Source organism: Nyctibius grandis, chromosome 9 (assembly GCF_013368605.1).
Source record: "Nyctibius grandis isolate bNycGra1 chromosome 9, bNycGra1.pri, whole genome shotgun sequence".
In the NCBI taxonomy this organism is placed as follows: Eukaryota; Metazoa; Chordata; class Aves; order Nyctibiiformes; family Nyctibiidae; genus Nyctibius; species Nyctibius grandis.
Window position 1 is genome coordinate 31,318,263 of NC_090666.1, and position 15,479 is coordinate 31,333,741.

Below are 15,479 nucleotides of genomic sequence, written 5' to 3' on the forward strand. Positions count from 1 at the left end.
GGGGCTCCTAGGGCAGTGGAAAAGTGACCTAATGACTGGATCTTTCCAAGTTACATGCAGAAAGGAGACACAACTTCTGTGAGAGGTGAGGAATTGAATGAAAGGAAGTGCTTGGAGGACAAGTCTAAACTCTAATCTCATCCTATATCAGCAAAGGATCTGTCTAAGAGACCCTGTTCACTGCAATCTTTATAGGTTATTTAAAAACACCTGCCTCCAAACAGCTGGAGGCTTACAGTGGTGGAACAAGGAATACCCCTTCCTTTCTCCTGAACCATTTACCCTGTGGGTAGAGAGAGACAAGCAATGTCTTCCTGGTAATTAATGACCCTCAGAGGCCAACCCAAACCCTGAAATAAATAAAAATCTTGGAACTGACAAGTGGACATGCGATACATTCCTCCAGTCTGACTCAGACAGCAAGACTCCAGTGGAATTAAGGCTATCAGTGGGATATGAGCTGTATAGATTAATGGTTTGGTTGATACTGCACAGGGAGAAAAGAAGTCAGGTTAAGATAAAAATAAGATGTATAGTTAGTGGTATCCTACCTCCACAGTTCGTGCTCTCATCAATGCTGGAGGCTGGCAGGATCACTAAACAAAGAGAAGAAGATTGAAGAAAGTTGTCATTTTGCCATCACTTTACTTCTTTAAGTAATTAAACCCCCTGTGCTCCAGACACAAGAAACTGCTCACGTGTTCTCTAGCACACTGAGAGTCTCTCTAAACTGAATGATAAGCTCAGAGTGTGAAACACAGGGAACAAAACCTCTCCAAAGACCTGACAATTCCAGTACTGTTACCTGATCACTGTTTAGCTTCTTCGATTTAGGGGAATGAAGACAGCTGAAAAACCCATGAAAAAGAAAAGAGTACCATTGCCTAGAGATCTCAGATTTTTAAGTCAGGGCACTGTAATCCAGAAAAGAACATGTGGACAGGGGTTATTCAGTCTAGACCCATATCAAATATTTGCCTGAGAGATTCAATTTCCACAAAACACAGGGTGCAAGATGTTGATGACCATTTGTCCATCAGCTGTATCACTCTGTTAGACCCTTGATTAATCTCTCCCCTTCACAGACCAATTTTCTCCATCTGCCTCACCTTATTTCTCTGTTCTTTTGGGATGCTGCTTTTGATACCTGAACTCAAGGACCTTACATTGTCCCTATCCATACTGAGCACAGAGATAATTTTTACAACCCAGCCTGAGATGAACTATGCAAGGTTAAAAGCTTCATTTCAGGTAAAGCAATACTAGTTATTTATTACAGATCTAGGTAATTCTGTTTTAAAGAAAAGCTAAGATGCCCTAAAGAATGTCAGTTACCCTGTGCCTGCCACAAGGGAGTTTATAACATGTTTGGTTTTTTTTCTAGAAGCATCCAAACCCAATTTATAGTTGAGAAAATCTCAGCCTAGCTTGACAGTCTGGGCACAAGCTGCACTTCTGAATTGGCCCACCCTCTCCCCCCTCGATGACACTGTACATACCAGGAATTTCATTATACAGGCACTCTTGGTACTGCGTGCTGTTTCCGACACACTGAGAAGAGTCTGGGCTGTGTACCTCACAGTAACGGCTGCGGTATTGGATGCCCTCTTCATTACACAGGCTCCACTCTGACCACTCAGACCAGCCACCTGAAATCCAAGATCAGGGAAACACACAGACAACGTCACCAGGAAGGAAAAGGATCCCTTGTAGATAACAAACTTTTCCCGTGCTGAAGGATGTCTAGGTCCTGGCCTGGGCCTCTCTCGCACATCTAATCCAGGGGCCTTTAGTGGATTTAATTTTCTCAATACGAATAGCAGTGCAAGCATCATACCCTACTTGTCAGGTTGTAGTTTTCCTAATACAGACTGAACCAACTCTCGGTGGAGCACTGCACAGCACGGAGTTGTCTTAAAAGCTCCTATATCAGCTCTCTGGTTAAAGACATAGAAGGAGCTGGATGTGGCAATGTTGCACCAGGACCTCCAAGTTTTGAGGTGGCTTCCCAAGGGTACCTCAAGCAGCCAGCACAAGTTACAGCAGTTAGAGAGTTTTGCTGAGATTCCTAAGGGCAGGAGTCAGCCTGCACTGCATCACAAATACACAAAGGTGGTTCAAAACCAGCACAGATCTAAACCCTGTCCACTGAGTTGTAGCACATGCTCATCTGCATGTCTGTGTAAGGAAAAGGAAAGACTGTCCCTTCAGCCACTGTACAGATTGATGCTTCATGACTCCTTTTGTTTGTCTTGTAAGCTTACACATTGAAGAACCAAGCTCCTGCTTTTTCAATTACTTTGAATGGATCAGAAGTTAACAAGATTTTGCTTGTCTGGCACCAGAGTGCCAGAGCATGGGCTAGTGAACAGGTAAAGAGAAAGGTGATGCATTGCAGTTGAACACGGGGTTGTCTCCTTTTTTCCTGGCTCAATAGACATTTACCGAACAGACAGAAAATCTTCTAACTGGTGGCGTTTCTGATTTATTTTTTAAATATTTTGCAGATGTGCCTTGCTCCCACCACCACCCAAGCCAATTGGAGCAGGGATGAGAACTGGCTACCTTCACATGGGTGCGTGTTGCAAAGGGCCTCCTCAGTGTGCAGACCAATGCAGATGTCCTCTCCGCTAGATGGAGCTGGATTGGTGCAAGTCCGTGTGCGCTGGTAGTGTCCTCCTCCACAGGTTGCTGAGCAGTGAGACCAAGAAGTCCAGCAAGACCATGAGCCTTTCACTGAAGGACATTGAAAAGCAAGGAGAGAGGGGTAGATGGTGTTGGTTACTCCTCTCACTGTCACAAAGCTGGAGAGCCCCAGTGTCTCACCTTCTAGATCCACCCCACTGAGACTAGCTAGCAGTTTCTTGCACCCCAGGACATTTGGGCCTGACAACAAGGACTTTATATCAAGAGAGGGTACAAATGTGCTGCACTCTGTGGATGCAAAATGAAGTCTATGCACAAAAAGACTCTGCACCATAAAGTGCCAAAACGGAAACTATTCTTTAGGGTAGACAATGAAATATTCTATTCTATTCTATTCTATTCCTTTTTATAAAACAGTGGTGTTTTATTATATTGTCTCCTGATGCTTCACCTACAGCAACAGCAGACTTACTTGGGAAAAAATTTCTGTACAATCTAAGTGGAGCTTATATGGCACATTTTTGTGGGGGCTCCAAGTCCTCTAGTTCCAACTTTGAAGAAACAGAAATTCAGAGGCTCTATTTATTGTCCCTGCTCATTGCAGGGGGGGTTGGACTAGATGACCTTTAAAGGTCCCTTCCAACCCGAACCATTCTATGATTCTATGACCTGAGCAGAGCCCCATAACAAGTTAATAATAAAACTAGGGAGGGACTTAAGATCCCTGATTCCCACCCCCTCCTTGTCAGGCTACTAGACTGCCTGATTTACAGATCCACATGCCATTAATTCAGAAGATAATAACCTGATGACTTAGTGCAAGATAATCTCAGGATTTGTGTATACACATTGAGTGAGGCAGGGAAGGAGGGAGACACAGAGAAATAGTAATCATGCACTCAGAACAGACTGTAGAACATCATAGTGTCCAAGGGGAGAAAACAGCACAGAAGAAGGGCACAGACATTAGTGAAAAGCCACTGAGAGCTTCCAAAATAGTACTAATAGCTGCCTTTATAGTGCTAGATTTATTTTCTTTTTATAGGCCGTAGAGTGCAATATTTGACACTCTTGCTGCGCTCTTGCTGCACACTCTGATCACATCTGCATTGGAATTTTATCTTTGTATTGAATTTGAAAACCATAATAATACTATTATAATATTGCATTTTCAAGTGTAGGCTACAAACTGTATTGCCAGAGGTAGATAATTGCTAGAACTGCAAAGAGGCAAGGTAATTTGTGTAATATCACCTAAATTTAGTTTAGATAGTTATTACAGAGCAAGGAGAAGGATAAGGGAGAGAGAATACAGTAGTCAATGGTCTATTATTACTATTCTGGACCAGGAGTGCAACATAAACATGAGGACAAACTCGAAAACCAGGAAACCAGGCAAGAATACTCCCTGCTGGCTGTGCAGGAAATGGTAACTGATGTCAAGAGTAGATGCCCATCGCAAGAACAATACGTAAGCAGGAGAGGGGGAAGAAACAAGTGTTCACAAGAAGAACCACCACATCAAGCATATCTACACAGTATTAAGCCACATTTATTAAGCCTGTCTCCTCATCAAGGTGCAGATGCACCGTGATGCCCTCCACTGGATGAAGCATCAAACCTTCTTGAAGCAAAAAATTGCTAGACAAGCCACGATTCTACTTCCTCTAGAGGATGTGGCTCTGTTACCCTCTGAGCCTAGGTGAAACATAAGTCATAGCACTAAAGATCACATACATGGTCATTACAATAGCTTTTAAAAAAATTGAGGAAAAATCCCCCAAATTAAAAAAAAAAAAAAAAGCATCTCGGAAATACTAAGGGTTTTTTTTTGGGCTGTACCGTTAAGATGGGGAAGAACACCTCTGAATTTCATGCAGGAGGATGATCATGGTTACCTGGGCAGGGATGTGGATTGCAGTCTTGGTACTCCGTCGCTGACCCTACGCAGGGCAAGCCACCATTTTTAGGTTCAGGGTTGGTGCATGTTCTCTTCCTGATCCTAAAGCCCAGCTCACAGTCCCTGGAGCAGGAAGACCAGGCCCCCCAAAAGGACCAGCCCCCATTGATAATCCGTGCAGAGGTCTTACCAGTCTTGAGCAGCTCACCAACAAGAGCTTCAAGGAAAACAAACAAGACACCACATGATCATGAATTAATCAGTTGTTGGGTTTTTAAAAAGGACTTCAGCTCATTAATAAAATCAGGATTTATGTGCCCTGGGGAAGAGCTTCTGTTGAAAGCCCCTAGCAAGAGTTTCGTTACACAGGGTGACAGCTAAGCTAGACGCAAAATGAAAACTGTACACGCACAAACTGAGTCTACTGACAACCTTGATAAAGGACCTTTCTGGGCAGCAAACTGTGGCAGTCGAGGCTGTGCCTTCAGGACACTGCCTTGCATCACAGCAGTAGTGAAGGTAATAACCCCAAAGGCAGTGCACAAGGGGACCTCCGGAGAGAAAGAAGAGTAAAGACACACTGTCCTGTAGACTGGCTCTTCTCCACACCCTCCTTACTTGCCTATTCTCTTTGGAGCAGCCTGGCAGTAGCAAGAACAAGTGTATACACTGCCATATGCACAGAGCTCACAACTGCGAGTCACAGGGCTCTCTCCATCCCTGCCATTCTGCAGTGACACTAGTTGTGCATGTCGAGACTTATGCAGACCAAATCAGGTTCTTGTTGTTCTGAGACGATCCCCCTTCCACCACCAAATCTAGGCTTGCCCTACGGTTCCCCAGAGCTGGCAAGACGTACAGTCAGTATCACACACTGCTGAGCCATCACTGGGGCAGAATCGACTCTCGGTTTTCTTCCTCCCAAACTGCAGCTCATGGGGATCGGACAGCTGGGCACGACACGTGTAGCGGAAGCGCTGCTCCTGGCGGGCACCATTCTGGGTGATGTTGACAGGCATCCAAGGGGTCCAGGGTGTGTTCCTGCGCACCTCCGGGCAGCTCTCTGGGTTGCAGGTCTTATATTCCTGCCGAGAAACCCACTCTCTCCTTAGTTATTAAGCCTAAGCAGCAGCCTAACTGACAGAGATTTATTTACACCCCAGAAAATAAGAGGGTACCCTCTGCATCTAAAACAACCTCCATCCACCTTATCTGACCTCACAGACACAAGCCAGTGCTGGGCACAGCACAAAATGTGGTAACTATGGAGGCAGTGGTGGTGCACAGCTTCAGGTGGACCCCAAGGGTGAACTATGCTTGCTATTTTTATGTCTCCTCCAGGTTTGTGTTTCTTTGATGACTCAAAGTCCTGTGGGGCTTCGAAAACTTGGTACATTATGGGCAGGAGAATAATTCAGGCAATAGATAATAACAAGGGCAAACTAGTTTTCTGCTGTGACCCTGAGATGCTACTCTCAGGTCAGCCTAGAGGAGCCCCATGAGGACAAAATGTCAATAAGGTTTATTCCTTGAGAAGTTTATTGTTTCATTTTTAAGATGAATTTACATTATCTCTTTTTACAGCTATTTTTGTTTGGTTCGCTTTTTGAACTCTCTAGTGAGGGCTATGAACCATTTGCCATCCTTGGTGTAGAGCATCCATTGAGTACAGACAACATTCTGTCTGGATGGGGATGGGGTGATTTGGGGTCTTTACAATTCTCGCCACTAGTGGGAGGAATTCCAGTGACAAACACTGCATTCTTGTTTAAAAACAAATAAATAAACGAGTCTTTTTTGGCAGAGGGAAAGAAATGTAATGTTTCAGGACTTTATGATTCTAGAGTAAATGCCAAACAGCTTGTGAACAGATGGGAGGTTCCAGATCAAATCTGCTTACACTGAAAGAAAACTCTCCATAAAACTAATTAAAACAGCTGCATGAAACAGCTGCCAGAACAGGAAAGGGAAAATAAAGAGAGAAAATGGGTAGCCATTGCCTCACTGGAGGGTTAACTAGGAGTTTGACCTGTTGTTTACTCAAGTATAGCAATAAGACTCATTTCTTGATGCATGCAGGGCCTCCTTGACTCAGTGGGAATGGGATAGAAGCAAAAAAATGTGGAGTGCTTTCAGGTAAAGGACTTGACACCTAAGCCTACAGAGGCCTAAGGAAGTCCTCTGTGTACCAGTCTGTCCTTACCTTTATGTACACACACACAGACACACACACACAGACACACACACACTCTCAAACCAACTTCACTGACTTCGGGAATCTGCCACCTCTCTGCTTCCCAGTTCATTTCAGCATCCTCTCCTTCAAAAGCTGAGGATAGCATTTTCTTCTAGCTTAAGAAATAAAACCCAGATAGAGAGAGGAGTTAAATACCAAGTTCCTAGGTGCTAGATGTCAATAGGTGCTCCTTATGTAATGTCAATAAACAATACATACCACAGCACAGCCTGGACATGTATTTCCATTTTCACAGGACCTCTGCCGTGAATGAATCCCTCCACCACAATTCACACTACATTTATTCCAAGGACCCCATGAAGACCAAAAAATTGGTAATGGACATGGACTGTTCTCATTACAGAATCTGAAAGAAGAAAGTGCATTGCTCAAAAAAATATTCACATCAACACATCCCAGTGACAAAATGGTGATGGACGCAAGTCTGCACACTGTATTTGGGTGCAATTCATGCATGCAGAGAAAGCCAGCAGATGGCTGACACAACAGTCAGATTAGCAATATTGCTGTTCACAGAAGAGAACTGTACCCTTTGTACAGAACAGGGAGTGGTTAATCAGGCTGAGCTCACTGAGACAGTTGGAGTAAATGGTGAAGATCAGGTTTTTCAAAGTGCTCTGATCTCAGAACATTTATGCACTGAATTCACAAAAGAGCTCATAAGCTGAAGCCCATGTGTCACAAGGAGAGAGAGTGGACGGTAAATATTTTCAATGGGATGACTAATGGAAGATGAACCCAACAGTGATCTGTCACTAATGGCAGGTGCTAAACACTTGACAATCTTCTCTTCACACAATCTGTGCCTTACTGTTGCTTGGATCCTAAGAAACTAGTGTCTGCAACTGGAGCTGAACTTTTAGATGCTATATGCATCTAAAAGCAGGCCCCAAATTAATGCTATTCCATGTTCCCTTTTCAAAAGGTAACTTTAATTTTGTTCAGCTTTTTAATCAATATTGTTCTCGAATTGAATCACACAGGATTGCAATTGACTCAGATGTAGTCTTTAAAACTCAAAAAGGACCATTCTGTATGGCCACATATCAAATCAAATGTTCTGAATCAAGGAAGTTAAATGAATTGCCCTTTGTATTCTGAGAAATGCAGAGAGATCTGTCTTAAGTGACTACTCAAGGGACAAGCAATAGCCTACTGCCAAGCAGAGGTGGCCTTTAATGAAATGTCAAATCAGGAAACCAAATCGGAATGCCTTGAAGCATGTGTTTAATGAGGGGCCGGGCTTGAAGAAGCCTGATAAAGTAGATGGCTCTGTAGCTTCAAAAAGTATTGTTTTTTAGTGATTTTTGCATGAAATTTGCTTAGTTTAGAGTGGAAAAAAAGATGTTTTCCTGATGCCAAGCCCTGCAAAAACTCAACCCTGAATCTGTGAGCTAAGCTACATTCTCTCTTGAACTTCTTTTGGTGTATCAGCACAATTAATAAAGACTTAGGAATGATGCAATTGGCAATGAAAGCTGCACATGTTCAACTGCCTCCTTAGGGACAGATCAGAACTGTGTAACTGTATCTATAAACCCTACACTGCTAACAGCAGGCACTGCTTCTCCTTTCATTGAGGAGGTCAGCCCTCTGGGAGACAGGAATTCTTGTGATGGTCTGAAAGGTCCTGCTTGAGAAGGGGAGGCAGCTCTGGAGTCTCTTATGGCCACAGGCTCATTGCAAGAAAGTGGCCATGCATGTGAGCAATCTCATATCCCCGCAGGCTCTGGAATTCCTTCCTCTTTGTGCATTCAGACAAACAGCCTTAATCTGCATTCACAGAAGAGCCACCACTTCCATCTGCCAGCGTTACAACCACAGAAGTGAACACATGGTGTTGTGAACACCTCTTACCTCTCTTCCCTGCTCTGTCCAACGCAGACTCTGCCCCCATACCGTGGAGCGGGGTTGCTGCAGGATCGCTGGCGGACCTGAAAGCCTATCCCGCAGGAGGTGCTACAGGGTGCCCAGGAAGACCAGGGTGTCCAAGCACCATTTCTAACAAAGGGGATGAGAGAGAACAAAGTATGGGGGTTACCTAATGATCTGTCCACATCATGCCGTCCTTAACAACAAAACACATAAGGCACTGACAGGGCAATCATTGAACTCATTGGAGAAGAGATTATTGATTTCAATCAGACTTTACATCAGCAGAAATCTAGAAAGGGAGTTTCAAAAGTGCTTAGCATTGGCCTAACTTTCCTCCCACTGAAGTCTCTAAGTATTGAAAAGGAAGGGAATGAAGCCAATACTGAATGATTTTGAAAATGCCTCCTAGGATTTGCTGGGCAACAGTGTGGTTGCCATAACTCTCACTGACTATTCCGCCATCATCTCCCCCATGTCTCACAATCCCCCTTTTCTGAGTCAATGGCTGATCCCAAAGTTGTATCTCCTGGACTCTTCTGCACAAAGAATGCAGGTTTTAAGGCTCAAAAATGCCAGTTGTGCCAAAGGATGTAAAAAATCTACCCTCTGCTAATTCAGTAGGTACTGATGCTTTAAATCTCTTACAGCAAATCTACTGCCAGCTCCCATGGTTTTATCACAAACCTCATAATATTTGGTGTTTTCCTAAAGCCTTCAGCATTGAATCCTATTAAGAGGAAATCTCAAATTTCATTAAAAATAACAATAATTGCTTCTAGCTTTCATGGCCACCTGCAGACATCACTGTAGCGCGACCTTAAATCTGTAGAAACCAGAAGGCAATTAAGAGCTCAGAGGCAGGATCGAGTTTCACGGTTTAATGAGTGATCGCATCTCTGATGAGCAGTGGTAACTTAGCCTGAAGCAAATGGGATGTAAAACCCCTTAGTTCACACCTCAGCAACAGAGATGTTGGCAAATGCTCTGTGCCTCGCTCCTGCGACAGGCTGAGCACGTGCAGGCGGTCGGCTCCCGAGGTGCTGCTGCCATGTGGCGACTTAACTGACTGCTGACACAGAAGGCAACATTTTCATCTTTAAAATCTTGCATTTATTAATGCTCACCTTCTTCTGCTTTGGCAGCAGCACTACTGAACCTTGGAGCAGGAGAGGAAGAACCGTACCTCATCTCTTCTGCGCTGCAGGTTTCATTGCATATGGAGCCAGTGGCAATGGTCTGTCTTACACAACTGCCTGATCTTGACACTTCACTGCCTTAAGCCAAAGGCTTTGGTTTTGGTTGTTTTTTTTTTTAATAAAGAAAAACCTTTCTAAAAAGTGTAGTCAAAAAACATCTCAGGTGCTCGCTGGTTCTTGAAAGCTAAGCTCGAAAACAGATGTTAATTTTCAAAGCATTTACTGAACTAATAACACTGCTAGCAAAAATATTTTCTGGCATAGCACCAATCAGGGCAGAGGATGAAAGTTAAAACCAACATTGCCCTTCACACGTTTTGTATTCGTTATCAACTCTTGCCTGTTCTTGGCAGCTTTATTTCAGAACCCTGTTAGATATTTTTCCCCTCCTCCTCTTGTTCTTTCATCCTTCTCCCTCCTTCCCTTCCCCTCTCCCGCCCCAAACAAGGTCAAAGAACAAGAAACTCACTTATATAAAAATCCTACTCTTCCATCTCTACCATGTTTAACCCACCTACTACCTCCCCACTCCTCAACCCAAAAGAAAGATTATATGTAAAATCACGAAAAGAAAAAAATCAAACAGAAGGTTCCTGTTATTGTAGCAAAAAAAAGGGAAAGTAATTTCTACTAAAAATTCCTTTAAAACCCAACAGTTCTCAGCATCTATTTGTGTTTTGGGATTTTTAACAGCAATAAAGACACAAAAGATCTCCAGCTTTCTAATAGAACTCATCTTTAAGCATCCTGCTTCCTCTTTGCAAAAAGAAATCTCAATGCCATATGAAGTCAATTAAAGGAAATCTGAGGGCTGAGGCGGATGTAGGATGACCAGATGTCCCTATTTTTCAAACCATGCTGTTTTCCTATGTCTTAAGATTGAATAATCTATTTTTCATCCCCTTCTTAGAAGCTGATCCTGCCTCTTTTGCCATCAGAGCAGTGCTGAGAAACCCATCCCACAGGCATGCTTTCCATTTGCCACTGACTTAAAACGCCCACCCGGGGAAGGCTCCGCTCAGCCCATGATGGCAGCACACGGGCAGGAATGACTGCATGCCTTTTGGGCAACACAGCCCACAACTGGAAGGAGAGATGCCAACTAAAACATGAGTAGTGCTGAATTTTTGGTGCCAAGACCAGCACTGATCTCCAGGGAGAAGACAAGAGACAGCTGTCCTTAATGGAATGACCCTTCACGGAAAAGATAAAGTAGATAAAAACTGTCTTGACCCAATATTTACCAAAATATTGGCTGGCCACACCCTGGTTAAGTAGTGCTTACACTATTGCATCGTCTTTCCCTGAGTCATGACATGATGTAGTCTGAGGGTGGTGGGGTAACACCGACACAAACACCGTGGCTATGTTCAGGCATCTGACTGGAGCACATTTAGCTTCCATACTGCTCAAGCATGAGCTTCAGGCGTCTCTGGAAAGGCAGCACTTCGACACAAGCTGAGCTACACGCGTTGTTTAAGAGCTGTCCCCGGCAGGCATGCCTCCTAAGTGCCGCGTGCTGGCAGACGATGATCTGTTGCTTTCACCTAGCCAGTGTGCTGCAGACAGTCCACAGACTCGCCGAATAAGGCAAACAAGCCTTGCTTGGAGCTAGGCTAGGCCCTGTCTTTACAAGCATTGCTCTGAAAGAGCTCTGCTCGCTTTTGGCAATGCACCCTTGGAATCCAAACTCCAAAAAATGATGAGCTTACTGGATTTTTTTAGCTTATTGCTGTACAGTTGGCTAACAGCTACCTCTGCCTTATCTCCTACTGATGGGTCACTACTCACTGTACAGTTCAGGGAAACCGAGGCACAGTGTAGGGAAGATTAACGTGTACGCTAATTTGGGGTGCTCATCTTCCAAGAGGCCTGGCTGAAGGCCCTTCTCTCAGAGCCCTTGGGGATCCTTCATTTTTCACCGACCTCAAGCTGGACCTCACATACCTCAGTTTGGCTGGGATACAACAACATGGTCACAGAAACACAAGGAAGGAGCTAAGCTGTGGACAGGCACAATTCTTATTCCCTTCCTAAAAAGCATAAAGATGCTGAGGTACCTTGAGCAATTTGTGACTTCGATCCTGGCCCCTTCACAGCCCCGACCTCCGCAGCGAGGACGAGGGCTGTCACATGAACGTGACCTACACATACAGGAGCCTGTGCTGTCCCCATCCGAATGCTCACACAGTTGCCATGGGGACCAAGGCCCCAGTCTTCCATTTGTTGTCAGGTTTTTCACCTAATTTTAAAAGAAAAAAGGTCATTAATAGCGAGTTTACATTTGTGGAGACAGCCCCACAATAGAAATGCCAAACAAAGCTGCCAGGGGGATTAGGATGCAGCTTAGATGGGAGCTGTCTGTGCTTGCGAGCAGGTTTCAAAACCGAGGGTTGTTTTGAGACAATGCCACATCAATATTTACCCTCCAAATTCCACCCCGCATACCTAACGTGTGCGCACAGGCACCCAAGTCGACCCAGCCAGCACCACACCAGGCACAAGCATCCATCTACCACACCACAAAACCACCACGCTCCCTCGTCCCACACTGCACAGCTTCAGCCTTTCAAGCAACACAACGGCCGGTGCTGACTGACCCCGCTCCATTATGCTCCTGCCTCTGCACTGCTTGGGACCGCTCCTGCAGCGTATTTTCTGAGTTAGCATTCATATAACCATAGTGACCAGCTGAGACCCGGGCCTTGCTGAGTTTGGCCATGTCCAAACACACAGTAAGAACTGGCTCCCTTTCTAAACACAGCGTAGCCTAAATGGCTAAGCTGGGTGAAGGATAGAAAGTGAAGGAGACGTTGGTGACTAGAATTAATGCTGAGGATCACATAGTGGGCTAAAGAGCAAGAATTCATCTCAAGGCAATTTATAGACCAGACCACACTGCTATCTGTTTTCTCTGCCCTTTGCTTCACGCCTGTACAGCCCCAAATAAGCTGGGGCTGGAGCTTCCCGTGCACTGCAAGGAGAAAGTAAAAACACGGTAGTCCTGGCAGAGCAAAAGCATGAGAAACAGAACTATGTCAGCCCAGGGGAAGACCTTCCAGGAGATAGGGTGTCAGAACTTGCTGCCCTGTGCCTTGTTTTAACCAGAGCTGCCAGGTGAGCCCTAAGGCAAGGGGTGGGGGAGCAAGCTGGTAGGGCCCTTGCAGCCCAGGCTGACTTTGAGAAGGTGAGTGCTGCCTGCTCCTCCCGGGATTGCTCCCAGGCCACTGCTGTCTTCTTATGCCCACTCCACCACTACTGCAAAATCCAGCAACAGAATCACAGAATGGTTGGGGTTGGAAGGGACCTCTGGAGATCATCCAGTCCAACCCCCTGCCAAAGCAGGTTCCCCTAAAGCACGTTGCACAGGGTCACGTCCAGGAGGGTTTTGAATATCTCCAGAGGAGACTCCACACCCTCCCTGGGCAGCCTGTTCCAGTGCTCTGGCACCCTCAAAGGAAAGAAGTTTTTCCTCATTTTCAGATGGAACTTCCCATGTTTCAGTTTGTGCCCGTTGCCCCTTGACCTGTCACTGGGCACCACTGAGAAGAGTCTGGCCCCATCCTCTTGACACCTGCCCCTAAGGTATTTGTAAGTATTGACAAGATCCCCCCTCAGTCTTCTCTTCTCCAGGCTAAACAGACCCAGCTCCGTCAGCCTCTCATAAGAGAGACCCCAGGACCATGTCTAGGAGGCTGCCCTGAACACCCCTGCCCTGGCTTCCCCTCTGCTCCTGACTTCAGAAGCACAAGCCAGAAAGACATCCACGCTGGCCCTGCCTGGGTACAGCTATTTCCTTGCTACAGAGCAGCACCATGGTGCGCTCTCCCCCAGTAGCTCCGTTCATCTTCTCCACCCCAAAAGTGCTGGGCCTCACAGGTGGGATGGCACGGATGGCGGCTGTGTTCAAGTGGCTCATCCCCACTGGTGTCACCCATGGGGTGGTGGGATGCTCAGCAGCTTTCGTGAAACCGCCGGCAAAGGCGACATTGGACTTGGCCTTGGTGTCACACGCAACAAAGGGTGAAGAAAGGAAGAGGCTGGGGCCCTGGCAAACAGCCCTGACCCCAAATCCAAGCCAGCTACCACTGACAAACCCCATCATGCCATGATTCACTGAGCTCTGCAGTCAGCAGGATCAGTCCCCTGGGCTGCCCCAGGGGGGAAAATAATTTCTCCTGCTTTATAGATAAGGAAATTGAGGCACGGAGAAGCTGCGAGCCTGCTTGGGAGCCTCACAGGGAGCCAACCACAGCCACAGGAGTAGTGCTTTCAAACACTCATCCTCTGAAACATGCTGCTCTGTGCTTATTCTCTAAGCCTGGCACTGTGTTAAACACTCACAATGCACCTCTGGTGGGCTGTCATCTTCCCCTCTCACCCATCTCCAGCAGCATCGAAAATATGCAGCAGTGGCATGGAAGTAATTTAGATCTGTTACTGCACTCATCAGGCTGTAGTCAGGGGGGTTCAAGCATCTGTTGTAAACCTTTGTTTGCAATAGATTATCATGTCGTCATAAAAATTTGCTCTGGGCTGCAGGTTACAAGGCAAGATGCCCAGAGAAGAGAACACTGAGTTTTTTTGTTGTTGTTGAATTTGTTGTTTTAAACATGCATGCAGTCAAAATCAATACAGTCGGGTTGCTAGAAGTCGGGGGGGGGGGAGGGGAAATCAAAAGAACTACTTTGAGATATTTAATACTAGATTTTTATCTCCTTTTTCCTCCTGTCTCACAAAAGTCATAATCCAAGTATTGGATCATTTCTATCCATTTTTGAGCCAGAAAGCCTTGCTGATTCCAGCAGGGAGTTCTCTTCAGAAATCAATGGTATGATATGGCCCGTGGCTTCAATTAAAAAAAAAAAAGCTGACAAATAATTATTGGCTCATAAGTGATACTGGGAAGCAACCCAAAAATTAAACAAATAAGCAGCCATAACTGAAATGCTGAGATTCATAAACACATCACGTTGTGAGTGTGGGAAGTTCTTATACTTAAGAAATTACATATGGATTATTACTCCATTGTTAAATTCATAAAAATATCTTCAAAAGAGCAAACCTGGGAAGTGGGATAAAAACCCATACACATTGATCTTCTTCAGGAATATCTTTACAAGGCAAATCCTTTGTAGCCAACACAGAGCCCATCAGACAGAGACGACATCTTTAAAAACATCTGTGATCAAATGTTCTTCTCTCACCTGACAATATTACCCATTCCAGAGTTCCCACATTTTGCAAACTGCCATACTCCCACCAAAGGCATCACCTTTTCATTTCTTCTTCGTACCATCTAAAGGCTCAAGTGCAGGATCTAAAAATTCAGACTGACCATTCCTACCCCCAGCTTCCAGGATATTTTCAATGTTTATTCTGATATTACAGAACAGGCTAGAAGCATTCCTTGTTCTTTCGTTTCATCTATGTTTCCTCTTAGGATTTAGATGTCAACTGCTTATAACTTTGCCAAGCTTCACTTATTTCAGCTGGAAGTTTCCATGTTGGCTGTCTGATAGAAGCTGAAATTCTTGCAAAGTTTCAGTCAAAATATTTCAAATATTTCTAAAATCAAATCTAGGGAGAAAGAATATCCATAAGT

The 15,479-nt window shown here is 45.0% G+C and overlaps 1 protein-coding gene across 2 annotated transcripts in view; it reads right to left on the reverse strand.

The window, feature by feature from the left end:
• SEMA5B (semaphorin 5B) overlaps positions 1-15,479 on the reverse strand; it is a 136,009-nt gene that overhangs the window by 21,812 nt on the left and 98,718 nt on the right. Inside the window, exons 12-19 of one of the 2 annotated variants that reach the window (XM_068407742.1) lie at positions 11,935-12,116; positions 8,661-8,804; positions 7,002-7,149; positions 5,406-5,631; positions 4,545-4,763; positions 2,566-2,640; positions 1,500-1,649; positions 552-596 (exon numbers count right to left, since the gene is read on the reverse strand). In XM_068407742.1, coding sequence (XP_068263843.1) covers positions 552-596; positions 1,500-1,649; positions 2,566-2,640; positions 4,545-4,763; positions 5,406-5,631; positions 7,002-7,149; positions 8,661-8,804; positions 11,935-12,116 — 1,189 coding nt within the window. Of the gene's footprint in view, positions 1-551; positions 597-1,499; positions 1,650-2,565; positions 2,737-4,544; positions 4,764-5,405; positions 5,632-7,001; positions 7,150-8,660; positions 8,805-11,934; positions 12,117-15,479 lie in introns of both variants that reach the window. The other variant, XM_068407741.1, reaches the window with a different exon arrangement.